This window comes from Puntigrus tetrazona, chromosome 11 (genome assembly GCF_018831695.1).
Source record: "Puntigrus tetrazona isolate hp1 chromosome 11, ASM1883169v1, whole genome shotgun sequence".
In the NCBI taxonomy this organism is placed as follows: Eukaryota; Metazoa; Chordata; class Actinopteri; order Cypriniformes; family Cyprinidae; genus Puntigrus; species Puntigrus tetrazona.
In genome coordinates this window covers 13889686-13916894 of record NC_056709.1, presented here as the reverse complement: position 1 = coordinate 13916894, position 27209 = coordinate 13889686, and the positions used below count along the sequence as shown (strand labels likewise).

Here is a 27209-nt window from a genome sequence, read left to right as displayed (position 1 = left end):
TTCAGTCATTCTATATAGATAACTGTTAAGAGAGTTTTCCACATGTGCAAGCTACAAGACCCATCTTGACACTTTGCGTTCCTACTGATGAGTGGGGATTTGAATTCAGACAGTGGGCAAATGTGGCCTGATGTTGTGAGACATCTTCATTACAAGCCAGATGCAGGAGTGCTGAACTACTTTTTGGTCATTCACGATCGTTTGGATCCAAAGGAAGGCTTTGGTCTTCATCAGGCGATCCAGCAGTGGCTACTTTCGGATCTTTCAGGTTGCCTGGCGGACATCTAGAGCATGGATGCAGAGTACCACCTACAGCTCAACCTGACGAGACTGGGCTGTGTGGCCCCTGCCACTCCAACTGCGCAACCACCATCCAGCTAAATTCTTTGTCAGTGCCCCATCAACCTCAGTCAGAAATCTTGGTGTAATCTCCCTACGATGACCAACTAACCTTCAAGATGGCAGTGCAAAGAACTGCTCGATCACAGGTTTGCATTACAACATCAGAAAGATCAGGCCCTTTCTAACAGAAGCTGCGCAGCTATACATCCAGGCCCTTGTCATTTAGACTGGACTACTGCAGTATATTCTGGCTGAGCTCCATCAAACACAATAAAACCTCTACAAGTGATTGAATGCCTTGGCAGTAGTATTCAATGAGCCAGAGAGCCATATTACCTCTCTGTCTCATACATTTAACTACCGATTGCAGCTACGCATCAAGTTCAAACTGATGCTTGCACCATAGAACAACCACAGACTACAGCTTCCAGTCTCGCCACTCACTATTACAAAATCTACACCCTCCTGAAGTCTGGGGATCTGCTGATGACGCGTATAAATAGTACCATCTCAAGAGGCTCAGAAATCACTACCAGAACTTTCTGAATTCTCTGTTCACCTGGCTGGTGGGCAGTCTTCCTGTACATATCCGAGATACTGGATCTTCTGTCAATCTTTGAAACTGCTGAAAACTCATCTTTCAGCAATACACAACCTTATCATAAAAAAAGGAAAAAAAAAAAAAAAAAAAAATATATACTCTCACTGTCATCTCACTTCTCACTCCCCCTTGTTTATTCCTTCCCTTCTAGCATGTCTAATTTTAGACACTCTATGACTGGGTGTTATAAGCACTTCTCTGTCTGTTTGTCTCTCAAAAATTGAATCGCTGTTGTACTCTCAATTGCCAAGTTGCTTTGAATACCAAAAACGTCTGCCAAAATGACTAAATATATAAATGTAGATGTTCATTGTCCCTCACAGTTCTATTCAATTGCAGATTTCTCGGGCAAGTGGAGTATAACTTTCTAACTATCTGAATATTTATAAAATTCTTGCTTCAAGTCAGTATGACCACGTTAGATTTACTCTTCTCCCTTTAACACAGGCTAAGATCATTGTACAGCAATGCTGGATGGAAATCTAGGGGTTGAGATGACTTACTTGTGCCAGATCCAATTCAACAGGCCTGGAGGGCGGAAACAGGTTACCTGATCTGTCACTGATACAGCTTCCCACTGTTATTTAATTTCATATCCAGAGTTAAATTTATATCCAGAGTTGCATATTTTGTGGCCTTCAGGCGCCTTATGGATCAGTAGCTTATCTGAGATGGGAAACTGACCTTAGTGTAGTATATACCTCCTTCATCGCAAGATCTGATTGCCCCAAAGAGAATGAATATCCATCCTAGCACTTACACGAACTTTGCTGCTCTAACAGGTACACAGCTCTCCAAGCTTCTGCAGGAACTGACTCTTACTTTGGCAAATGTGGTATTATGGTCGATTCCACAACTGTTTTTGTCATGGATGCATTCCTCTTCCTCTTAGTTCTCTAGTTTTTGCTGTGTCCAGATCACTGAAATCTTGAGACTCACAAATTCTCTCTTCTTGGAGATATATCTCTTCCCCACAAGTCAGCATGAATGATATCACTAGAGGTAGAAACGGCAATGGGCTGTTCAATCCTGATCACGGATGGCGACAAAGAGCCCATCGTTTCTCTGAGAGCTTCCTCACAACAGTGGTCTCAAAATCTAATTAACTCCCAATCTGGTCTGATCCTGAACTCAAAGCCACTTTTTGTGGTTTAACACAGCTGGAGGATCTGCGTGCTCCAGATCCTTCCTGTTTCCAGTCATGGACCGGAGTTAAAGTCTTTGCTCTGCTGAGTTAGCCCAAACAGCTGTCCAGACTCTTGTGACCCTTGATCATTCATAATCATACGTCTGAGACAAATAGCAACAAGTTTCCTCAAATTTTGATCTTTAAAGGAAGGCCCAGTGAATCTAAAAGTCGACTCACACATGAGTTCAGAAGAAACCAGGACTTATTGTAGTGGATGGCAGGCTCAGACAATTGAGGATATAGATTTAGAATGATTTCATCCAGTCGTCATGATTCTGAAGCATCCATTATCTAGTTTAGTCATCAAGGACTGTGATGAGAAACTTTTTCATCTAGTCAGAGAAGAGAGTTTTCTCAGAACTGCATATGGTATTGGGTAATTAAAGGGGCTGACAGGCTGCAGAAAAAGCATCAATGTTATCCTGTTGGAATGTAGAGAGGTAGACTAAGCCGTCCATCCCTCAAGTATGGATCCTTTACCTCTAAGCTCCAGCTGTTTAAGCCTCCTGTTAGGTACCGGCATCGAGATTTTATGTGGCCACGAATATGTGTACAGGGATTGGCTTTCTTGAGGGGGCGTGATTGGGCGAATCCGGATGGGGCGCGTCTTTACAAAGGCGGCGCCAAAACATGGCGAAACTCAATTCAGCGTTTGCGACCATGGCGTATTGACTCCAGTTCTACAGCCGTATGAACCATCTGCCTTCCTCGTCGTTATGTTTTGTGGTTTGTTAATAACAAAGTGTAATGTTGATAACCACTCTACGTGCATGGAAGATCTGCCCTTTATTCGACATAATTCTGGCTGTGTTTTGCCTAGGAGTTAGGGAAGATGGTTGTATTTTCTTTTCCTTATCATGGGTAATTTATATATTTTATTTCTTAAGCTCTTTTTGGTTTATTATTTTGTGTGAGTCTCTCTAGAATGTACTCCTTCATTATATTAAATTTACTTATTAACTCAATAAATACCTTAAAATCCTTATATTCATTTGTTCATCTGTTGACTGTGGCTGGAATCCACGTTAACACGTCTTACTAGTACCTCACTCTTTTCAAATGGGTCATGCCTCCTTTGGTCACTGGGATGGACTGTTTGGCCTTTCTACATTGAGTTGGGCGTAGAACAAGAAAAGAGATAGGGCATTCTGTTTAAGTACTTGAACTTCTTTCGATGTCTGCATCTTGATTTATTAAGCAGTTTGGATGTGGATGGTTTTCTAATGGCCCCTCGCGTTTATATCCCAGAGTCAGCCACGTGCCAGAGATCTTTAGTGACCAGGAAGTAATTTCAGTGGGCTGTGGAAGAATTAAAGAGTGTTCAGGCCTAACCAATGAGCTACAAGTAAAACTTCAATCAGCAGATCAAATTCAATTGCTTCCCTCCTCAAGCTCCTCATTTTGGAGGCTCATGGGAGCGAGAATCCATCTCCCGTTAAAACAGCTCTCACGTGTGGTGCCAGCGGCCAAACAGTATCCAGTCCTCACCAGACCAGATCTGACAGAGATTGGAAAGGGTTTTAAATTCAAGAAGCCATTGGGTTTACACCTCTTCTAGCATGCAGATCTGAAAAAATGGAATAGAAAATCCTAATCTACGGCAGTTCTACTCTTTTGAATTATTGATTCCCCAACTTCAAGAGCATCTCTGCTGGCCCATTGGTAGGTAGTACATCACTTTTTGCATAGTGGGATGGACGTGTCCAGTGAGTAGCTGAGATTATTATTAATGGAAGGCATGCTGTCATGTAGTTGCTAAGCTGATTCTGTTACCTCAAATTAATGAATAATAGCAAATACATGACGGTATTTGGGGGCGGCTATTATAAATTTGACTAGTTTTACCTTTCCTAATTTCATTTTCTTTTAAGACTACATTTCCCACAAATCCTAGTAATTCGCCTTTTAAGATCAACTCCACATATATATTTACTCATTACCATATTCCCCCTGGTTGAGTCTATAAATGGGCCTCACTTCCATTCCTTTGTCCTTTTGCCTTGGTGGGGTGGGGGTGTTTGAATGGGCGCAACCCGTCTTGAATCCTTTCATAGGATGTATTAGAAGTAAGTTTGTTTGAAGTAATTTTTCTATTGTTTGAATTTATTCATTTCAGCTAGATATTTAATCCTTATGTGGATTGGAGTAAATAGTGTTGTTATTATGATTATTTGAGTTTAATTCTCTTTTTATATTGTTTGTAGTGACAAAACCATCCTTTTCATTCTGTCTATCCTGCTAATTCATCATGTTCATCATTGGTGGTCTGCACTGTGACTTTGGCTACATGCATTATACTGATTATAAAGATTGGTTCTTCTCATCAATACAGATAAAAAGAAAGCAAAGGACTGGCGCTGTCAGTGTTTTAATCAGACACACCACCAAGTTTCTACAATTTTAACAGACCTTGAATGGCTAACATCTATTATTCAGCAATAATGCTCAACAAATGCAACTTAATAAAGCAGTTTTATCACATTAAAGCACTTGAGCAGTAAGACAAGACAAAGGATTTTTGTGAAATGTTAACTGATAGACACAATTTAATTTTAAATACACTCCAAAATATATCATGGCATAGTTTATTATATATTAATAATAAAAGTCCATTGGATTAGCTAACTTTGAAATAGTGCAGTCAGTTACTTAAAATGAATCATTACACAAATTATTTAAACTATTAAGTTAAATCAGTTCAGAAGGTATGAATGTAGTTCACGTGTAGCTAGATGTATTCTGACAACATATAAACAGTTCACATTTAGAACCAGTTTACGTGCAGATTTCAGAAGTGAAATGTTTATAAGCGGGTAATCATTCACGCTCCCGTAAGTGGAGTGACAGCAGCAGCAGGAGGCAGTTTCTAACCATTGTGCTACAACAACGTGGATCGTGGACTGGTTATAGGTGAGTTAAATCTGCGATCTCATCATTTATAATCTTTGATTCATATAAAATGTATTATTGGCGTTAGAATATCATATTAGTTAATATTGGATATCCATTGGCTAGCTAACTTTGCGTGCTCCTAACACGCCAGACCAACTTTAGCTGCTCATTATCTGTCAGTGTTGGGCCGATTAGTAATATGAGAAAGTTTTTATTTACAAATAGGAAGCATCAGTTTCATTAGTTATATTTAGAATACAGACAGTTTTGGACAAATTGTACCCCTACAGAGTGTACTTTTATTGTATGATTTTGTATAAATCATTATTTTTTCCCCAAATGCAGAAGAAAGCGTTTGTGTTCACGTGTTAAATGTTGTGTCATGTGTTAGATAGTTTGGGAAGTTAAGTAGCTGGAGACTGTTTTGATTTATTTCTTTACTTTGGCACCATATAATCTTCTTCCCGTTCCTTCATCTTGTGTTTTTGTTCCACAGCAAATACTGTAAATAGTGGCAAATATATATATACTTTTCCTTTTTGTTCTATCTTCCATTCCACCTCTTGTTAATAATCTGCCTACCTGATAAAGTATTATCTAAGTACATTAGTTTGCACTATTTCTTTTGTCCACCACACTATAAATTTTAATGTATCTTTTAAATCTTTACTTACACAGTACCCCTAGACCTCATTGAGTCATGTAATTCAAAATATCATAAGGTTTGGATTTGTGCTCTTTATTACCACAGAGCAGTAAAATGCTCTCCAATGCCTATAGCACCAGTGTATATTCAAAACGATGTTTCATTATTTTTGTTTAATATAATATTGCATGTATCTATGATAATGTGATTGGGCCCATAGCTGGTGTTGGGAATTCCAGTTCCATGAGTAGTGACATCCATTTAGAGTTCCGGATACTAAAGGCCGTCAGAACTGAAAATGCTTGATCTCTCTCTCTTTGTTCTCAGTTTCCCATGATTTCTGGTAACAATCTCATATTGCTATCTTCACACCAGACTGGTGTTTTGTTTAATAGTTTGTTTTGTCTTAGTTTCTTTTTGAATTATCTTATCAGTAGCGGGTAGTTTATCTTTTTTTTTATTAGTTCCACGTTTTGTGGAACAATGAGAGCTGGGGAGGGGAGTAGTTATCCGGAGGCTCACGTTCTGGATTTGTTTGTACGGCAGACAGGTAAGAGCCTGAAATCGAGAACAGGGGTAAAGTCAGGGGCTTGCTTCGCTAGTTTTCCTGCCGCGATTTGGCCTCCTTCATGTTTAGTTTATAAGTCATGTGAATGTTTTTATTATTTTGGGAATTGTTAATAAATAGGTGTCTTAGAATTCCTTATGGATGTGTGACTCTTATGTGTCGGCCTGTATATTTTTGTTTGTTACCAGCCAGACACAAATCACTTATGGAAACGTAACAATATATAATACAATTTTGTCTCCCACTCACTATTACAAATCTACATCCCCATCATAGAAGTCTAAGCACTAGTAGGCAACTTTAAGATTGTTTACCTCTTTAAGATGAATGCAGCTTTATGTGTGAAACATTTTTAACACAAATTTATTTTTTTGGAACAGAGCGCATTAAGCAACATCCATAAACATCTCTCATGATTACATTTTTCATATTTTGTACAAAAATGAATTAAATGTTTCAAAGGTGTAGAAAATACTTTTAACATACATTTTTTAGAAATATCTTTAATGTACTGTAGTTTTATGTATAATGTGCATAAATAAATCTACTAATATCTAATATTTCTACTTTTTTTTGTTTTCTCATGTATCTAAAATTTCTACTTTTGCTTTTTCTACCACCTTATTATGTAAGTTTTCTACTTTTTGTTTTTTCTCTAATATCTAAAATTTCCCTACTTTTTTAATTTTTTTCTCTCTAATATCTCTAAGTTTCCTACTTTTACATTTTCTACTTTAATATCTAAGATTTCTATTTTTGTTTTCTAGTAATATATAGATTTTCTACTTTGTTTTCTGTAATATCTAGATTTTTCTTTTTTTATTTTCTTTAATATCTGAATTTCTGCTTCTTTTTAGTTTTTTCTAAGATTTATCTAAGTTTTCTAAGATTTTTTTTGTTTTTTCTTTAATATCTAAGATTTCTACTTTTTTGTTTTTTTCTCTAAGATTTCTACTTTTTACTTTTTTTTTTTTCTCTAAGATTTCTACTTTTTTTTTTCTCTAAGTTTTCTACTTTTTTTTTTTTCTTTAATATCTAAGTTTTCTACTTTTTTTTTTTTCTGTAATATCTAAGATTTCTACTTTTTTCTTTTTTCTAAGATTTTTCTACTTTTTTTCTAAGTTTTTTTTTTCCTCTAAATTTCTACTTTTTGTTTTTTTCTAAGATTTCTACTTTTTTGTTTTTTCTCTAAGATTTCTACTTTTTTTGTTTTTTTCTCTAAGATTTCTACTTTTTTTGAGTTTTTTCTGTAATATCTAAGTTTTCTACTTTTTTTTTTTTTTTTTCTAAGATTTCTACTTTTTACTTTTTCTTTAATATCTAAGTTTTCTACTTTTTTTTTTTTTTTCTCTAATATCTAAGTTTTCTACTTTTTTTCTCTTTTTTTGCTCTAAAATTTCTACTTTTTACTTTTTTTCTAATATCTAAAATTTCTACTTTTTTGTTTTTTTCTCTAATATCTAAGATTTCTACTTTTTTTTAGTTTTTTTCTCTCTAAGATTTCTACTTTGTTTTTCTTTTTTCTCTAAGTTTTCTACTTTTTTGTTTTTCTTTAATATCTCAGATTTCTACTTTTTTCTCTAAGATTTCTACTTTTTTTGTTTTTCTCTAATATCTAAGATTTCTACTTTTTGTTTTTTTCTGTAATATCTAAGATTTCTACTTTTTTTTTTTTTATTTTTCTCAATATCTAAGATTTCTACTTTTTTGTTTTTTTCTCTCTAAGTTTTCTACTTTTTAGTTTTTCTTTAATATCTAAGTTTTCTACTTTTTTTGTTTTTTTCTGTAATATCTAAGATTTCTATCTACTCTTCTATCTACTTCTACTATAAATGTTTCTCTAATATATACTAATATCTAAGTCTTATTCCAGAAAGTAAGCGTATAAATCTTACGTTCATCTTCTTGGTTTCCACTGGTTTCAGTTTCTTTCTTATGTTGTTCGAAGGCTGGAGTGCGTGGCATCAGCTTTTTCCAGGCTGCAATATAGACGAGATTTAACTCACGCTACTGATTCACGTTACAATATTTAATAAGCAAAGCCAAAGTACTGGACATGTATTGCTGGTTCTGTGCACCACTTACTACTCTCAGCGGTTGAGAAAGTGATCTCTCCAGTCTTTTCTGCCTCCGTTCTTCAAATAAAGCTTCACGTCTGAGGCGTTCCTCTCCTGCTCCTGTGAAAGAGAAAAAGAAATAGGTTTTAAAGAGCCACTCAATCCTGTACTGAACTGCTGATGATCACCCGTCAGCTTGTAGCTATGCATTCATTTATTTTACCTGTCTTTATTTTGTTTGCAAATCTGCTTTTGTAATTTGCAGAGGTCCTCAGGAGGTATGTGTTCCGTCGAATCAAGAAAGACAGAAATACATTCCTCGAGGTGGAGCATCGTAATTAATGGATACACATCCCAGAAATCCGGCAAGCCATAGCTCTCCGTGACCTTCCCGAGCTCCTCACACAACTTTTGTTCTCTGCCCGTTTCTGGTGAGACAGACAGAAAAGGATGAGCTCGAGCGCTGACAGAGATCTCGCAGTCTCTTACTACATTCGGACGCTTTCGAGGACGCTTACTCGGATTCTTCTGGAGACCCGTTTTTTATTTGCCATCTCCAGATTTGCTTTCACTTGATTATATTCCTTGTGCTTTTCTTGAATGCAGAGAGTAAGCCTCTGTATCTCCTCCTCCATGTGGACTCTATTCCTTTCACTGGACAAAAACAAACATACAAAGGCAAAACTCAGAGGGTCTTGGGTTTCCTCCAGATTGGAGACTATTAAGAAATCAAACTTACTACTTTTTCTTTTCGTCCCTGTTGTCCTGGAACAACTTTTTCTTTTCCTCTTTTTTGGACATCAATCTCTTATTCTTAAAGTATAACCGTTCAGAGTCCAGATGTCTAGTCCTGTCCTCTTCCATTTTGCGCTCGTCGTCTTCTTTCCACTGCATCTCTTCAATTTCTTTTATGTCTTCAACTCGACAGATTTTTCTGTAACGAGATGGTTATAAATAATAGTATGTGAAGCAGCATCTTCGCTTTCGGGACGTGCAGGAATAATTGTGCATACTAACATGACGGCGCTTACCTTTGAAGAGCTTTTTCCTTTTTTTCTAATTTGAGCCTCTTCTCTAGTAATTCCTGAGCCCTGAAACACGACCGTGTGAGTATAAGCACCTGGCAATTGAAACTGCTTTATTTACAAGGACCACAAAAGCGTGGTTTCTAAATTTAAAAGTGACAACTAAATACTTTTCTGGAGCTCCAAGGGATTTATGTCTTTGTAGGAGACCAAGAAATTGGCCTGGTCTTGTTTTGCTTCAATCTCCATTTGGGACATTTCTCTTTCCTCTGCAGAATATTGTTGAGCTCTAGTACGCAGAATCCTTTTTTCGTCTTCTGTAAAAAACTGAGAATAGAACAGAAAAAAGAAATTAGGAGAGTACAGACACACAATCCACATCCACACAAGAGCAGTGGATATTTCACTACGTGTACAATTTAAAAGATTAATCACTCTCAAAGAAAGGTTTTTGTGTTCTATGATATATGTGCGTATGTATATAGGCTATAAAATATAAGAATGTGAATACACTGACAGCAGCATGAACACAAATAAAGTACACATTAAGTTGATATGGATGAATCAAAACATGCTAAATTAGCTTACGTTCAAGCGAAAGCAGCTTTTCTAATATCCTCGTTGTACTCGAGATGCTTTGACACTTGGTCTTCTGCACACTGAGTTGTGGAAGGATGGTTTTGCTTCGGGGTCCTGATGCGGGCGTTTCTGTCGTCCCTCTCTAAGGAACTGCCTGACTTCTTCCCTGTTTTGTCCTCCCTGCATCGGAGACCAAAGTACTGAAACTTTTCTTCAGCACTGAGGCTGGATCCGTTCCCCTTCTTCTTAGGCGGCGGATGTGGGCGCAGTCCTGCATAACATCGCATTTATTTCATGTTAGCACTCATGAAGAACTTGTGTCTACTTCACACTGCAATCAAACTTAGAAAACGGGTTTGAGGTTGTTTTAACAGCTCACCTCCGGCAGGAAGCTCCGTGGATGGGGAAGCTTCACAGTCTGCATTCGGCTGGAGATTGTGGTGATGTTGCTCATCTTAGTGGTGTGCTGTTGAGCTCGCACAGGTTTGGAGCCTGAGCTTGCGGAATTCGTTACAGTTCATTTCAGGTTAAAAGGGCTGAAAAGTACAACTGTATGATCTGAAATAGATAGGGCTGCAGGCTGAACGCTAATGCAGATTCACAATCAGGCGCTGATCTGGAATCTAACGTTGATCAAAAGCCAACCGACACGAAATCAAACCGGTTTCTCTGATCAGGCCGAGAAGTTCTAAAAGCCATCGGTGCAGTGACGTCACAACCAGAAAGAAGTCACGCGCCACGGATCGTTGGATTCGAAATAGAATTCTTTTCGTTTTGTTTCAAAAGTTTAAACAGCTCGTGTATATAGGCAGCCCAGGAGAGTCCAGAATCAAAATAACCCACTTGTAAAAATATATTAATCCTCTGCGTCTGCGCTCGTGCAAATACACAGGATACTGACCGAATCGTGTCTCAGGAAATACTGAGCACATGTTGGCTCTGCTTGATAAGTGATGAGCGTGACAGCGGAACTGTCTTGTATTCTTGTTTCATAAAGCTACAGTTTAATAAAAGTAATTCAAAAGCCCACCTGTTGATCGTTTTGCTCGCACCTCCGGGAACCACTGTAAAAACGTCAAAGTTCTGTTGCTTTATTCGGGCACGTGTGTTAATCACGCCGAGAAACAACCACGTTAGTTATTAGTTGATAACGTATATAGGTCGGATCTCTCGTCAGCATGATATTTCTCAATGCCAAATCAATTTATAAATCATACCTAGGTCGATAATGTGAAGCTGATTCCAGACTGCTTCAGCTGCACGCCGGTAATGCTAATACTCCAGTACTGAGCGTCAAGCAGACCTGTGTCGATTCAGTTAAGCCTTTTAAAATGCTTTTTATGTAAAAAGGAAACTATAACACTACAAGGATATACTTTTAAAGAGCAAAAGAGTAAAAATGGCCAACGATTATTATAATATCTACAGTAACTCAATTGCGCATTATTCAGTAAATGCAGATAGTAACACCTACTTTGTTCTGCGTAACGAAAGTGCTCATATTATGCCGTATCGGAGCTAATTGCAAAAAGTTATATATTACAGTAACGTATTACTTTTTTCCTGTAACGCAGTAGTGTAATGAATTACTACTACGTTTTAAGCAATATTTTGCATGTACACGTTCAGTAAGGCTTGCGTTACAAGAAAACATTTCGCCATAAGACATGAACAAATCAAAAGTTCTATTTCCTGTTAGTGAATAGACTTGCTGGGGAACTTTTATACTCGTAACGCTTAATGATTCAGCCTCTGAGCTCGAGGTCCGAGGCTATTGGCAGTAAGTTCGCGGTAAGCCCTGGCGCGCATTGGAAACGCGGCAAATGGATGAAAAACGGCGCGAGACGATGCGTGCGCGCAATATTTCGATTTTGTCGAGATGAGGACAAGAACGTTATTATCAAATGCAACTTTTGTATTAGCAAGATCCCCGTGAGGTAAGCTAACGTTTGCATGATGACCAGGTAGAATTCTGTATAATCTAGTTCAGGAATGGGACCGTTTTGTATTTAAATACCTTTGAAAAACATTAAATGTATTTTGTATTTAAATGCGTTTAATCTCAGTATTTTCATATATTCAAGCTAAAATACTTTTACCAATTAACCTTCTTATTAGGCTGCATTAATGGGCAGTATTTTGAGTACATCCATAGAAAAGTAAAAATACTATTATTTTGTAATATTGTATTTGAATGCATTTAATCTTGTATTTATTTTTGTATAGCCTAATACAATAAATCAGCCGTCTAATAAATAGGTTGATTGGCAAAATGCAAAGATTAAATTAAAATAAATATTATTTTGAATTTCAAATACATAAGTCGGAACGGGCAATAAATATGCGTATGTGTGATTTTTAGCATAGCATGATCATGAACTGGAATTTTAATATTTGTGTATTTATCTTATTTTTTTCAGCATGTACTGCCATGCAGAACAACACTCGCCAAGGAACTGGTTAGGAGCTATTCTGGCGTGGAAACAGAGCTAAAGAAATCAGTTGACGAACAGTAGTTTGTGTCAACAACTGCAGACATTTGGACTGAATCGACAAAGAGCTTTTTGTGGGTGACGGTCCATTGGATTGATTCGAGGCGCTGCAACGGAAGAAGGCTGCTATAAGCTTGTTGTAGGTTCAGAGGTAGACACGCGCATATGATGCAATTGCATATAAACTTGAGGATATTTTTCCCAGTATGGATTAACTACTGAAATAGGGACAGCATGTGTGACAGACAATGGCAGCAACTTCATTGAAGCATTTAAGGAATACCAACAAGTTGAAGAAGAGGAGGTAGAGGAGGATGATGGGAAGTGGCCTTCACCGATCTCTACAAGCGTTCTCACTGGAGGATATGATGAGGATACCCAGCAAGGGCTGTGTGCTTCCTGCACATTCCAGATGTGCAGCTCACACACTTAACCAACATTGAGATTGGCAAATGGTTGGCATCAAACCCAGAATCCAGAGGTGTTTACCGCAGTTCTACAGCTAAGTGTTCAGCACTGTGGACCAAAGCTAGCGGTCCACAGTTGCATCTGAGTTCCTAGATAAGATCAGTGAATGGAAGCTGATTGTGCCTTCAGTAACCAGTGGAACTCATTTTATGATGCTTATCTTTGGGTTGTGCGTAGAAATGCCACTAACTGATATTAACAATCTATGCGCACAGCTTCAGAAATTCCAGTTTCTGACGGAATACTGTACCGTTATGAAGCCTTTCAGCATTGCATTGGACATCCTACAAGGTGAAACAACTTTTTTATTTTATTTTTCTCTATGGGGCACTTCAACCAACACTTGAAGTTCTAATAGCCAAAACCTTAGCGATGCAAAATGGCCTTTCACAAATGACCACTGGGTTGCGGAAGTAATTGTGGGAGCAATTAAAACTCGCTTTGCCACAACAATTGACTCCAAGGAAGCTCTACTGGCCGCCTTGCCTTGCCCAAGTTGAAACTGCGCTGGGTAAAGAGAAACCAGAAGAGATCACCTCAGGTATCTCCTCACCACTGAGTGTCGCTCCCTAACAGTACAAGAGGTCCTCACTTCCTGTGAGCAACCCCTATGATTGATGCTCCTCAACCTGCTGCAGTCACTTCCTGTGAGGATGACTTCTTTTCATTCAATGTACAGCCCAATGGCATGGCTGATGCACATGGCAGAGATGACATCTCTTTTTTCTGGTAATGGAAAGCCTGCATCAGTTTCAAGAATTAAAACAATTTCACTATGCTATAATGCACCAACACCATCCAGTGCACGGTTGAAAGACTTTTCAGCCTTGTGTCATGACTTCAGTCTGATCAGTTTGTTTTGTTTTTGTCTGTCAAACAGTCTGCCATGTGCTCGTGTTTCCCTTGTTGTCATCTGATTAATCACTTTAGCTGCCTTCTCACCTGTGGCTCATTAGCTCCTTAATTGCTCCTCTACTTAAGTTCCCTTCGTTTGCAGTCTTGTGTCTGACTGTTGTGGTGTGAGGATGCTGCATTTGTACCCAGTCCTGTCATGTCATGCTCATGCCTAGTCTATGTGTAGGCTCCAAGTTTAGCTGGTATTTTTAGTTTTACTCTTTGCTCGCTCTGCCCCTTTTTTTTCCAGACCTCTGTTCACATGTTCCAGTCCTGGTTACTCCGGTGCTGTGTTTGGCAGCTTGTCTTCACCTGACCCTTTGGATCTTATGCTGGAATCAAGCAGCAGGACTGATGTAGAGACTCTTTGACAAGATTTCCTTTTTTGCCAAATGCTCCTGCCTAGTGGAGTGACTGGAGGCTCGTTTTGACTAAAAACTGTTATTTTTCCTTCCTTTTGTTAAGTCTTCTGTTCCTCTGCCCCAGTCAAGTTTTTTGTTCAAAGACTAAAAATAAAATTAAGTTCAACCTGCAATTGAATCCTTGTTCGTTCTGACACCTTGGGAGTATGGTACTCACCCCAAAACGCTTTCAGCACCTTATTCTTATGCGCTTTGACAGATATTTCAGTCAAGGGGGTATAATGGAATAGGCTAGCTATGTCTGACCGTTACTGACGGTTTTTGAGTTTGATTATTGATTCATATTTGCTGCCAGGCCATGTGGGCCCAAACATCTTAATTTCAGTTTATTTCTCTAAGATGTTTCATTTTTATATTTTGTTGGACTTCCCTTTTTACTGACTTTTTTCCCCAAATTATACTTAAATGACTGAACAATATTTTCTGTTAGGCCTTGTAGACTCAAGCACTTTAATTTCATTTTTGTATTGAAAGGTGTGTCTACTTCTATAGTTTCATAGAGCCAATAGCTATCTGTCTTGTTGTTGTTGCCTAAGTGGATTAATTTAGTCTTTTTAGAGGCATTTAGATCTCTGTTTGATCTGTTTTCTTTTTAAGCAGTTAGGCTATGTTTAGCCTATATGTTCATTTCTATGGTCTAAAAACCTGTATTTCTATGATTTCATGTGTTTCTATGATACAACCTGTGTTATTAAAAGCGCTATATAAAAAAATAAAATGACTGAGGTCGAGGGTTGGTCCGTCCTCTAATTTTAATTTATGGCTATTTGGGGCATGTTATTACAATATACAGAGTATCAGAGCCGGGCAGACATTTTGAGGGGCACTGACTCAAACTAAAACAGGGTTGATAAGGGGGTGGGTGCATGTTAATACAAATTATTATACTATCAGTCAAATGTTTTTGAATATTGTTTTTTTAAGTTTAGTGGGTTTTTGTTTTTCTTTTTCTTCCAGAATCCTCCTCTGCTCACCAAGCCTGCATTTGTTTAAACCAAATTACAGCAAAACAGTATTATTCATTATTATTATTATTATTATTTTAATTATAAATATTTTTACATTTCTTTTATTCACATTGTCCTTCCGAAATCATTATAATATTCTGATTTACTGTTCAAGAAACACATTTTTCAGGGTTGTTTGATGAATATAAATATCCAAAGATTAAATTAAAACTGATGAAGACTTTATGATAAATTGAGAATTTACAATGTTACAAAAGAATATTTTTCAGACAAATGCTGTTCTTTAGAACTTTCTATTCATCAAAGAAACCTGACAGCAATTTTACTCAACTGTGTCAACATAATACTACCAATAAATGTTTTTGAGCAGCAAATAAGAATATCATAATATTCTTAGGGATCGTGTGACTGGAGTAATTTAAAATCACAGTAATCCATTCATTTAATATATTCAAATAGAATATATAGAATGCAATAACTACTTCAGATCTGGGCTGATAGGGGGGTGGGTTTGCTGAGAGGGCACCTCAGCCAATGAGGGCAGAGTATGTTTTTCTGATAGGATTCTGCCGGTAGGCTATATTTAAGGCTTACAAAACTTTACTTGGTCTTAAAAGTCTTTAAAAAGTCAATTTATCCTTCAGCTTTTAAACAGTTCAGCTTTTCAGTTGTAATCTGCCTTGACACAATGTGTGTTAAATCTTTTTTTTTTTTTTTTTTTTTTTAAGCTATTAAAAAGTTAAGATGACATTGGAATTTTAAGTTGGAGGACATAACCTGATTTGCTCTATGCTATTTTTGTTTGATATGTTCTTGAAGTATCAAAAGAAGATCAATTGCAATACAATACAAGTTGTTAAGCCAGTTAGAAACATCTTTTAAAGCAATTAGTGATTTCTGTAAATGAAGACCGATGATTTGTGAGCACGCATTTGTTTGCTTGCCTTTGTGCCATTGCTGACCTTTCACCTTTTCCCCCCGAATAGACCATCTTGTTCCTCTGCGTGAGGTTTTTAGATACAAAGATGCTTTTTAAATGTACAATGCGTTTTAATGAAAAATACATTTAAATAAAACCCAAAGAATGCAAAACAAAAGGCCCTTAGAGGAAAACGTTTGGCTGTTTAGTTTTCTTCCTGTGTCGTTCTCAAAATGAGAAACCACCAGACTGAGACTTCTGTGTTTGTTTTCCAGAAGAGCTCACGGTGAGAGGGAGCAGCACAAGACCTCAAGATGCACCACATGTAGCTCTGGGGTCTGCAAGCTGGAATTCAACCCATGTCTGTGGATGCAATTATCAGCAAACAAGACTTTACATTAAACACACCAAACCAACCCATGCAAGATCCAACGTTACATAGTGCCATAATAATATCCTAAATAAGTGTGATTTATTTTAAATGGGGGAACAGAGAAAGCTAAATCTTTTTTGGCAATGATAAAACTTTTCTACAATAAAAAAACGTAATATTTTATTAGGCCTGCAGGATACATTTATTAAAACTAATACACTTGCAGTCAAAAATGTGGACTGAATTTATGTTTCTTGGGACCTTTAAGATCAGGGTTTACATTGTGCTCACAGGAGTTTCTTTTCAATCTGTCTTTTTTTTTTTTTTTTTTTACCAATGAGCTGAATAGTAAAGGACAAGCAACCAAAAATTGCGGATGCATGGAAACTCCAGTGTTGTTTAAAAAGCATCCCAGGATGCACCTCATGAAGCTGGTTGAGACAATGACTGGACTGTGCAGAGTTGGAATCTACACACAAAGTTGCTACTTTGAAGAAGCCAAAATATTAGACACATTTATACATAATTTTATTATTTTTATGACTTCACTATTATTCTAAGAGTTTAGGCACTTTTTTTGTCACATTTTATAAAATCACATTTCTTCTTGTTTTTAAAAAGTGTATTATTATTATTATTATTATTGGTGATCCCGGACCACAAGATCAGTGATATTTATGGTCAGTTTGAATAAATCATCTAATAAGCTTTCCACCGATGTATGGTTCGTTAGGATTGGACAATATTCAGCCAAGATACAACTATTTGAAAATATGTAAATAAAAATGAAAATAATGAGAAAATCACCTTTTAAGCTGTCCAAACGAAGTTCTTAGCATTCCTATTACTAATCAAAGGGAGTCTTGATATATTTACGGTAGGAAATGAAAAAAATATCTTCATGGAGCATAATCTTTGCTTTGCATCCTAATGACTGTGGCACAAAAGAAAAGTCAATCATTTTAATCCAATGCTTATAGCCATTTCATGTGTTATGTTGTCAAATTGCAGACATGTTTTAGCGATTTTCACACTTCGATCACGTTAACAAACCCCATCTGGATATAAAAACTGTGTTTAATGTTTAGCTCTATTTCCGTGCATTCTTAACACGTGTGTTTGTGTTGTTTCATGTGTGTGTGTGTGTGTGTGTGTGTGCGTGCGTGTGATTACAATTCAAGGCTGTTACACGTGAACCTCGTGAAAGGTGTGATCTGTAAAGAGCCAGACTGCAGATGACGTCAGCGAGGTGGTATAAAGAGACACAGACACGCTCAGAAGCTCAGATCTGTGGTCCTCCTGCCTTCACTCAGCATGCTGTGGACTCTTCTGTTCAGCTGCAGCTTTTATCTGCGCGGGGCTCTGGTTTCTGCTCAAGGAGTATCCAGAGGTGAGTTGACTTCTGCACGTTTCCGATCACTGAAAGAGCGATATTTGAGGTTTGCTTGCTTTTTGCACTTCTATTATTTCTCTTAAGTTGATCGTAAAATGCATGCTTTTATACGCATCCAGGATTTATAATATATATATATATATATATATATATATATATATATATATATATATATATATATATATATATATATATATAACAAATGACTTTTGTTTATTCGATTTATTAACATCTTCACCCAAAAAGTGCTTTAGTTCAAACGGATCTCACAATTAAAACTAAAACAAAGTGTACTGCAAGAGAGCTCGAAAGACAATATTCATATTCATACTTTTTTCTGGATTATAAACATTGTCCTTGCTAAATGAATTTTTTTCTTTAAATTAGAGTAATTAAAAAACGACTCATTTTATGCTATAGAATCTTTTAACAGATACCTTTGTGACGTGTAAGATGAGAGAACCTGTCACGTGGGTAGATTTTGGTTTTAAAACACGTAACACTGCTGAATAGAACATTTATTAAAGATGAACATTTTTAGTGACCCACCGGGCAAAGATGAATAACTGATAAACCGAGCTTTTGGAAGCCTGGAATGCATGTGGAAAACACTGATGGCGCTAATGGAAAGAGCACACTTCCCTTCTGTTTGTCTGGTCCGCCCTCTGGGGAGGGGAACCTCTGACAGAAGCTCCTCCTATTACATTTAGAAGTTGGATTTTTCATTTATTTTTTACTTTAATTTGACCACAGTCACTAGCGTGAAAAAGCTAACCCGAACCCCAAGAAAGAAATGGATTCGGTTAATTTGATCATTCTAGTCGCTGCTTGTGGTTTAGAAAAAAAAATAAAAGCTTCATAAATCACAACTGCAACGGTTTATGTGCTGTCATAACAACATGTTCACCCATGAGATTAATCAAAATGAAGCATGATATTTGGATTACATGTTACGGTCATGTCTAAACACAGACAACAGGATCCAGCGTTAGCCCTCGCCGAGGCTGCAGACTTGGACCGGGCTTTGCTTTTCACAAAAACACAGCATAAGTGAGAGAGTGAGTTCTTGGCAAATTGCTCTTATACGTTTCCTGACCGATGTAATGTCAGATGCTGAAAAATCAACCGTGGGGCCTGCAGGAAAAGCCATTATGTTCCGACCGGAGCTTTGTATGCATTAATCATGAAACCGTGCCTGTTCACCCAAAAATGAGTTTTTTCACTTTTGGCTCATTCCAAATCTGTATGGCTGTTTTTTCTTCTGTTGTGTTAAAGCAATAACAACTATAAAGGTGCTTCATGCTGTATCCTAAGCCATTAGATGGCTGTAAACCGAATGAATCAGAAAACAAGAAATGGTGAGGGGAACTCGGCATGTTGCTATAAATCATCTTTGTGATTCTACATTGTTTTTACAGATGGAGAGATTATCAAGCAGATTAAAGGCACAAACCACGAGCTTGCTGAAATCAAAGAACTGCTGAAGCAACAGGTAATCATCTAAAATACTGGACTTTCTCGTCTGTTAAAGACCAATCTTAGTTCTTACGCATACTATTTTTTCATACTACTGAACTCTTTGCTTTATAGATACAGGAAATAGTTTTCCTGAAGAACACGGTTATGGAGTGTGAAGCCTGTGGTGAGGAATTCTAAGCTTGTGATTGCATTAGATTCATAACTGAGAGTGTATCTGCTAAAAGTTGCATATCTTTTCTCCCGTGTCCCGCTGTAGGCATGAGACCAGTAGATCCAATAGAGCCGTCATGCGTTCCCAACCCTTGCCATCCTGGTGTGGAATGCCTAATGACTCCCAGCGGGGTGAAATGTGGTCCGTGTCCAGAGGGCATGACAGGAAATGGAACTCACTGTACAGATGTTGATGAGGTGAGCGGGCGGACTTTTTTTTCTTTTGATATGTAAAGCCTCTACATATCAACTCTAGCACCGTCCAGCTTGAAAGTCATATACATCTAGGGTGAATAAAATATGGGGTGCTTTAATTTTTGGGTGAACTGTACCTTTAAGACAACTGTTCTTGCAAAAACATCATTTGGAATTCACCCAGTTTTTTAAAGAACACATTTTGGTACAACTTTATTTTTATGAAAAGACAAATCAGTGCTGACATGAATCGAAGGGGGATAATTGAGAAAGGTCCTCAGGACAACACAGGCCCTGTATGTCAGCACAGACAATAACACTTTAGTTTCATAATCTGCTTTAAAAATACTACTAAGTTACTAAACGCAACTATTAGTTTGCTAATAGTCTTATAATAGATTTTTAGTGGACTGTGGAAAAAGTATAATCCAGATATTTCCATTATACGAATATTTTATGTTGACTAATATTTCTCTACTGTATTTGCTTTGTACAGTGTGCTGTAATGCCATGTCACATGGGGGTGAGATGCATCAACACATCACCTGGTTTTCGCTGTGGCCCCTGTCCTGCTGGGTACATGGGCCCCCAGGTGCAGGGGGTGGGGCTTACCTATGCATCTGCCAATAAACAGGTATCATTTTTAAAGTCTTGCTTCACCCCAAAGTTAAAATGCTGTCATTAATCACTTACCCCCATGTCGTTCCAAACACGTGAAGGCTTCGTTCGTCTTCAGAACGCAATTTAAGATATTTTAGATGAGAACTGGGAGGCCTTTGACCGCATGACTGCAAAATTATGAACGGTGTCAAGGTCTATGGTCAAAATAGTCCATCTGCCATCAGTGGCTCAGAACATTCATCTTGATCCACTGATGGCAGAAGGACTATTTTGACGACGTCTTTCATAATTTTTTGGACCTTCATGGCGTACATTACTTGGCAGTCAATGGGAGAGTCACAAGCCTCTCAGTTTTCTTTTAAAACATCTTCAACTGTGTTCCGAAGACAAACAAAGCTTTAACAGGTTTGGAACGACATGGGGGTAAGTGATTAATGACGAAGTTTACATTTTGCGGTGGAGTAACCCTTTAAATGGGAATCTTTTCATTTAAATACAAGCACTCAATGGATAAAATGGTCGAAATTGAATGTAAATTCTTGCATGCAGGTGTGCAAAGACGTCAATGAGTGTGAGAACTCGAATGGAGGCTGCGTGGAGAACTCCAACTGCATTAACACACCGGTGAGTGATGCGTTATGCTTTGTCAGTACCATCTGTTCTGGTTCGCAAACCAAAAATGGTTCTGTTTTGATAGACTGCGAAAAGGGAACAGTTGGTTACCTCAAGGAGCTATTTTTACCTTACCTTACCTATTTATGACCGAATGAGGTCTTATTTAGGAATATTTAGCTTGAATAAAAGCAGTTCATTTAGATGGGAACTTTGATTTGATGGAACGTTGCTTCAACACACCATAAATAGTCTACAACATTTGAGAAACGGGTTCATATCAGTCATTCTGTTCATGTGAGTCATTGTGTGTCCATGGCAGGGCTCTTTTCGCTGTGGCCAGTGCAAGGCTGGTTTTGTTGGGGATCAGGTGAAAGGCTGCAAACCTGAGCGGGCCTGTGGTAATGGTCAGCCCAATCCTTGCCATGCCAGCGCAGAATGCATTGTTCATCGCGATGGACAGATTGAATGCGCAGTAAGTCAGCGATCATACGGTATTTCAGATATTAAACTCATGGTCTGCATGGTCTGATATAATGATATAATCTGCTTCAGTGTGGAGTTGGATGGGCTGGGAATGGGTACTTTTGTGGAACGGACACCGATATTGATGGCTTCCCTGATGAAAAGCTGGAATGTGTGGAAAGGAACTGTGCAAAGGTAAAAAAAAATTTATAAACATGTAATGCACTAAGCATTAATACTAATTAAAGTACTAAAGCATTCTCTTAAATAAAATGATTTTCTAGGACAACTGCCTCACCGTTCCAAACTCTGGCCAAGAGGATGCAGACAAGGATAACATCGGTGATGCTTGTGATGATGATGCAGATGGAGATGGGATACTAAACACAGAGGTCAGAGGTCATAACACCACTTTAATTAAAAGCAGTCACCATATACAAGAAAACCAATACCCTGCACGTGAAGCGCATAGGAGACTCTACTCTATATACAAAGAAAAGAAAATACAATGATGTAACCAAAATTTGATATGAGGATATTTTATTTCACAGTAATGATATATATCACAAGGTTATTTTTTACTTTAAATAAAGTCTGTATGATATCAACATTTTTGAAATTTCATAATTCTTGTCATCAGTGTCCATATCACAAAAAAAGATAATACTAGCCTAAAAAACTCACTGAAGACAAGGAAACGTAATGTCATTACAGAAGAGTAATAAACTAATTACAAGCAATAGGGCAAAAACATACAGTATAGAACAAATGTTTCATACATTGTATCAAGTAATTAAAATAATAAAAACATAATTTTCTTCACTGTGTAAATTAAATATATATTTCTTCTTATTAAAAATTTAGCAGTGAGAGTATTTTTTTTCAGATGTTTCTCAGTGCTTGCACTTAAGACCTTAATTATTTTGTTTACGATAATGCTTATAAATACAGGCATTTTGACACATCCAACTGCGTGTATTTAACTATTCAAAGCCTGTTAAGTGGCAAAATTAACTTTTTCTCTGCCTTTATGTGGTTGTGACTCTCTGATAGTGCTCAGTAATGCATATGAGTTCTCTTTTACTGCCAGTTGCATATCAGTGGCTTAAAATCGCTGGTTTTAAACTGCAATGCTTAAAACTTGTGCTACTTATACCTTTTTCTGGCCACATAGCATAGCAACATCACGTGAGAGTGTAACCTCTATAGAGGCGATAGTTCGGTTGACAAAAACAATCGGTTAATCATGTCTACTTGTATTCTTACTCATGATAATCTTACCGATTGCTCTGATAGGACAACTGCGTGCTCGTCCCCAACGTTAATCAGAAGAACACTGATCAGGACGATTATGGAGACGCTTGTGATAATTGCCGTCTGGTAAAAAACAATGACCAGAAGGACACCGATAGCGACGGCCAGGGTGATGAATGTGATGATGACATTGATGGGGATGGTAAGACTTCAGATGTTTTTTTCATTAGGGTAATATGCTTATTTGCATCGGTCAAACTAGTGTGATGTGTTTTGCTGTCCAGGAATCAAAAACAATAAAGATAATTGCAAAAAGGTGCCAAACCGTGACCAGAAAGATAGAGACGGTGATAATGTTGGTGATGCTTGTGACAGCTGTCCCTATGTCCGCAACCCTGATCAGGTCTGATTAAAACACTACGCTTTCTAACACTGAAGGTGTTGGAAGGAGATGGCATCAAACTAAGACATTGAGGCATGGGATAACACATCATTTATCTTTTTTCCATTACAGACGGATGTGGATAATGACTTGATTGGCGATCCTTGTGACACCAACAAAGATAGGTATTACATCTCTCCGATTGGTGATTTTCATTGATCACACGCCAATTAATATGAATATTTTCAATCCAGTGCTTTGTTTTCTATCGTCAGTGATGGAGATGGGCATCAGGACTCTCGGGACAACTGCCCTGCAGTCATCAACAGCTCCCAGCTGGACACGGACAAGGATGGCATCGGAGATGAATGTGATGATGATGATGACAACGATGGTATTCCCGATCTTCTTCCACCCGGTCCAGACAACTGCCGCCTGGTTCCAAACCCACTGCAGGAGGACTTTGATGGTCAGGATTTAATGTTTAGAAACTTCACTTTACATCAAAATCAGTCACCCGCTTCATTTTCTCAATTTGTGGTTTACAGGTGATGGGATTGGCAACGTTTGTGAGAATGACTTTGACAATGACACATATAGTGACAACATTGACGTTTGTCCTGAGAATGCTGAGGTGACTCTCACCGACTTCAGAACCTACCAGACTGTGGTTCTGGATCCAGAAGGAGATGCGCAGATCGATCCAAACTGGGTGGTGCTCAATCAGGTCTGTCCACTGCCTCATGGAGATTTTGGGCTCAAAATTTCCACAGCATAACATTTTACCAAGGAATGCTTATATTTTTTAACAGGGAAGAGAGATTGTACAGACCATGAACAGTGATCCTGGCCTGGCTGTAGGTAAAAGACTATTTCCATCCAAAGTTGTGAATTCAACATTAAATATTGCACAAAAATATGTGAATAAAGCACCAAAGAGAACAAAATCCTGATAGTCTGGCACTATAGGAAAGTTTTGAATATAATTTTCATATATAATAAATTACTTGTGTCTTCGGCGTGGGCAGATGAAAAACAATAAAATGTGGTTATTTCATTGTGAGGTGGATGCCTGGACTTTGAGAATGCAGAAGTTCTTTGACGACAGACTTTGACAAGAAAAACTTCTGGTTTTTCTAACAGGCTACACGGCATTCAATGGTGTGGACTTTGAAGGGACGTTTCATGTGAATACTGAGACAGATGATGACTACGCAGGCTTTATCTTTGGCTATCAGGACAGCTCCAGCTTCTATGTGGTGATGTGGAAGCAAGTGGAGCAGATTTATTGGCAAGCCAATCCTTTCCGAGCTGTGGCCGAGCCTGGCATCCAGCTGAAGGTCTGATCTGGTGGCTTTAATTACGGAGTAACAACTTACTTGATTTCTTAGGCGTAGTATGGTTCTTGTTTCTGTATTTTTTGGCAGGCAGTGAAATCAGACACGGGACCTGGAGAAAACCTGCGGAATTCGCTCTGGCACACAGGTGACTCGACAAACCAGGTGAAACTCTTATGGAAAGATTCCAGAAATGTTGGCTGGAAAGATAAGACTTCCTACCGCTGGTTCCTGCAGCACAGGCCCCAAGAAGGCTACATCAGGTAAATTCAGATCGGACGATGTTCCATATGCAAATCGTCCTGTCATTGCAATATTGTGCTATGCATGTTTAGGCAAACACTCTGCATATCTTGCATACAGGGTTCGGTTCTTTGAAGGTCAGCAGATGGTAGCAGATACAGGAATTATCATCGACACAACCATGAGAGGAGGCAGACTGGGAGTTTTCTGCTTCTCCCAGGAGAACATCATCTGGGCCAACCTGCGCTACAGATGCAATGGTCAGTTCTTTTAATCAAATACCTTTGGAAAATGGAAACAAGTGTACACTCGAGCAAAGAGCCACAAATGTTAATTTAACTACCAAGCATTTACAAGGTCCTACACATTTTTTTTGGCTCATTTGAAAATACACTACATTGACAAATGTATTGGGAAAGACACAACAATTGTTAAATCAAATTCAGTTCCCACAGATGTATAAAATGATCCGCCTAGCTATGAAGTCTTTATTACAAACATTTGGGGAAAAAAATGGGTTATTCTGAAGAGCTAAGTAAATTCAAATCGGCATGCCACCTTTGTGATAAGCCAGTTTGTGAAATTTCACCCCTGCTAGATATTCCACGGTCAACTGTAAGTGGTATTATTGGAAAGTAGAAGCAGAAGACCATGCAAAGTCACAGAGCAGGGTCAACTGGGCAGGGTCAGCTGCTTCCATAGCTGGAGAGTTACAAACCCTCACTAGCATTATTATCAACTGTGGTTGGAGCTAAATGTATTGGATTTCAGTGACAGAGCAGATGCATGTGAGCATCCTATTATCCAACGTAAGATAGAGTGGTGCAAAAACAGCCCTACTGGACCCTGGAGCAGTGGAAACCTGTTCTGTAATGAGTGACGAATCGCACTTCTCTGTTTATCAGTTGAGTTTTTTATCAGATGGTTGATGGTCAGGGTTTGGTCGATGCCTGGTGAATGTCATCTGCTTGACTACATTGTGCTGTTTGGTGGCTGTTTTTAGGGGTTGGACTACACTTCTTAAAAGAATAGTTTACCCAAAAAATTTTATTACAATACAATCTACACTTTTAGGCTGGCTTGGAAAAGCCAGGACAAATTATAAAAAAACTGTTTGTCTGAAAGTCATATACACCCAGGATGGCTCGGGGGTGAGTAGATTATGCCGTAATTTTCATTTTTGGGTGAACTATTCCTTTAAAAGCGATTGAAAGGAAATCATTTTGGACAATGATATGCCCCCGTGCTCAACGCAAGGACCACAAAGGCATGCTTGGATGAGTTTGGTGTGAAAGACCTTGACTGGCCCAGACATACCCCATTGAGCACCTCTGGGATGAACTGGACTTAAATGTCACACATTTAAATCTATTGCCTCCCAACATGCATACTATCTGTCCTAATAGGATTTGAAAATACAGTGAGTTTGCCCTAAAGCATAGTATGTTGAAATGAGTATGCCGAAGATTGCCAGATGTTCTGCTATACTTCCAGTGTGGTAGAATTGGTAGTGCACATCAAGGCACACTCAACGCAGTATTTGACAAATATTTGAACTACAAACATAAGGAGTGTTAAAACTACAAACATGGTGGATATGCGAGAAGGATGGACAGGTAGAAATAAGGGTTTGTTTGATAATGTCTAGATTCATTCAAATTAAATATTTAATATATTCACCTTATATATGATCTGCAGCTACACTGCGAACTTTCATAATGGTATGTTCATTGTTCATTAACGTTAAAGACAGAGTTATGATGAATACTCAAGAGTTGGAGTTATGCTACATACTCAGAAGTATGTACTTTTTCCCCACAAAAGTTTCTTACTTTTAGCTGCCAGTAGGAGTACAGTACTCCTAGATCCGTTGAACACATAATTTATCATGAAATGGAAATTCTATTTATATTCTGCTTTATTGATACAGATTCCAGGTCTTTTAGCATGATTCACCGGAGCATGTTATTCCAAATTTATGACAGAAAGTAGTAGTTTCACAATCCATCTTCTTAACGTGGTCTTGCTTTTCACGATCCAGTTCCCAATTGATTTTCAAATAGATTTGAAAGAATCTGGGCCTGCTTGTTGTCGTCTTTTAACTAAATTAAATAGATTTTGAGCATACAAAATTCACAGTCACATCTGAGGAGAGAATGAATAAATCAGCCGTATTGTATTTGTTCTTTTTTTTTTTATGCAGATACAATCCCTGAGGACTTTGAGACATTCAGAAGCCAGCAAATCCAGCTTTTTTGAACCCAAACTTTTTTTTTTTTTTTTTTTTTTTTTTTTTTTACAAGATTAATGAATGTGAGTTGTATATTTCTGTCGTGTGTGTCATATTTTATACTCCATTTTTTTATAGCTTTCCTCTCATAACCCCTAATCACAGACGTAAATTGATGACACTGCATTAGCACTGAGAATTTAAATATATATATATATATATATATATATATATATATATATATATATATATTTTAAAAACACGTACAGAAATACAGGTTACAAAATATAAATGATATAACAAGAAGGCTCTGATATATGCAGCTGAGACATCATGCACATCCATATTTAGCT

The 27209-nt window shown here is 37.8% G+C and overlaps 1 protein-coding gene across 2 annotated transcripts; it reads left to right on the top strand.

Moving 5' to 3' along the window:
- The first annotated feature begins 17729 nt into the window (after positions 1-17729).
- Positions 17730-26984, top strand: LOC122354669 (thrombospondin-4-like). 2 transcript variants are annotated; one of them, XM_043252948.1, is made up of 19 exons: positions 17730-17825; positions 19247-19320; positions 19419-19467; positions 19564-19715; positions 20209-20346; positions 20883-20957; positions 21268-21420; positions 21501-21605; positions 21695-21802; positions 22707-22866; positions 22949-23067; positions 23179-23231; positions 23322-23515; positions 23595-23773; positions 23859-23907; positions 24190-24386; positions 24474-24646; positions 24747-24886; positions 26830-26984. In XM_043252948.1, the coding sequence occupies exons 1-19, from the start codon at positions 17750-17752 to the stop codon at positions 26883-26885; spliced, it is 2250 nt and encodes a 749-aa protein (XP_043108883.1). In that variant the 5' UTR covers positions 17730-17749; the 3' UTR covers positions 26886-26984. The 2 variants fall into 2 exon arrangements, with proteins under 2 accessions (XP_043108883.1, XP_043108882.1); XM_043252947.1 differs by having other exon boundaries at positions 19419-19470.
- The last annotated feature ends 225 nt before the right edge of the window (positions 26985-27209 follow it).

What these genes read in the sequence shown, in the direction of transcription:
- LOC122354669 (XM_043252947.1), top strand. Translation starts at nt 17,750, where the DNA reads ATGCTGTGGACTCTTCTGTTCAGCTGCAGCTTTTATCTGCGCGGGGCT. An exon ending in TGCTCAAGGAGTATCCAGAG is followed by an intron (nt 17,826 to 19,246) that starts GTGAGTTGACTT and finishes TTGTTTTTACAG; the next exon opens with ATGGAGAGATTATCAAGCAG. An exon ending in AGCCTGGCATCCAGCTGAAG is followed by an intron (nt 24,387 to 24,473) that starts GTCTGATCTGGT and finishes ATTTTTTGGCAG; the next exon opens with GCAGTGAAATCAGACACGGG.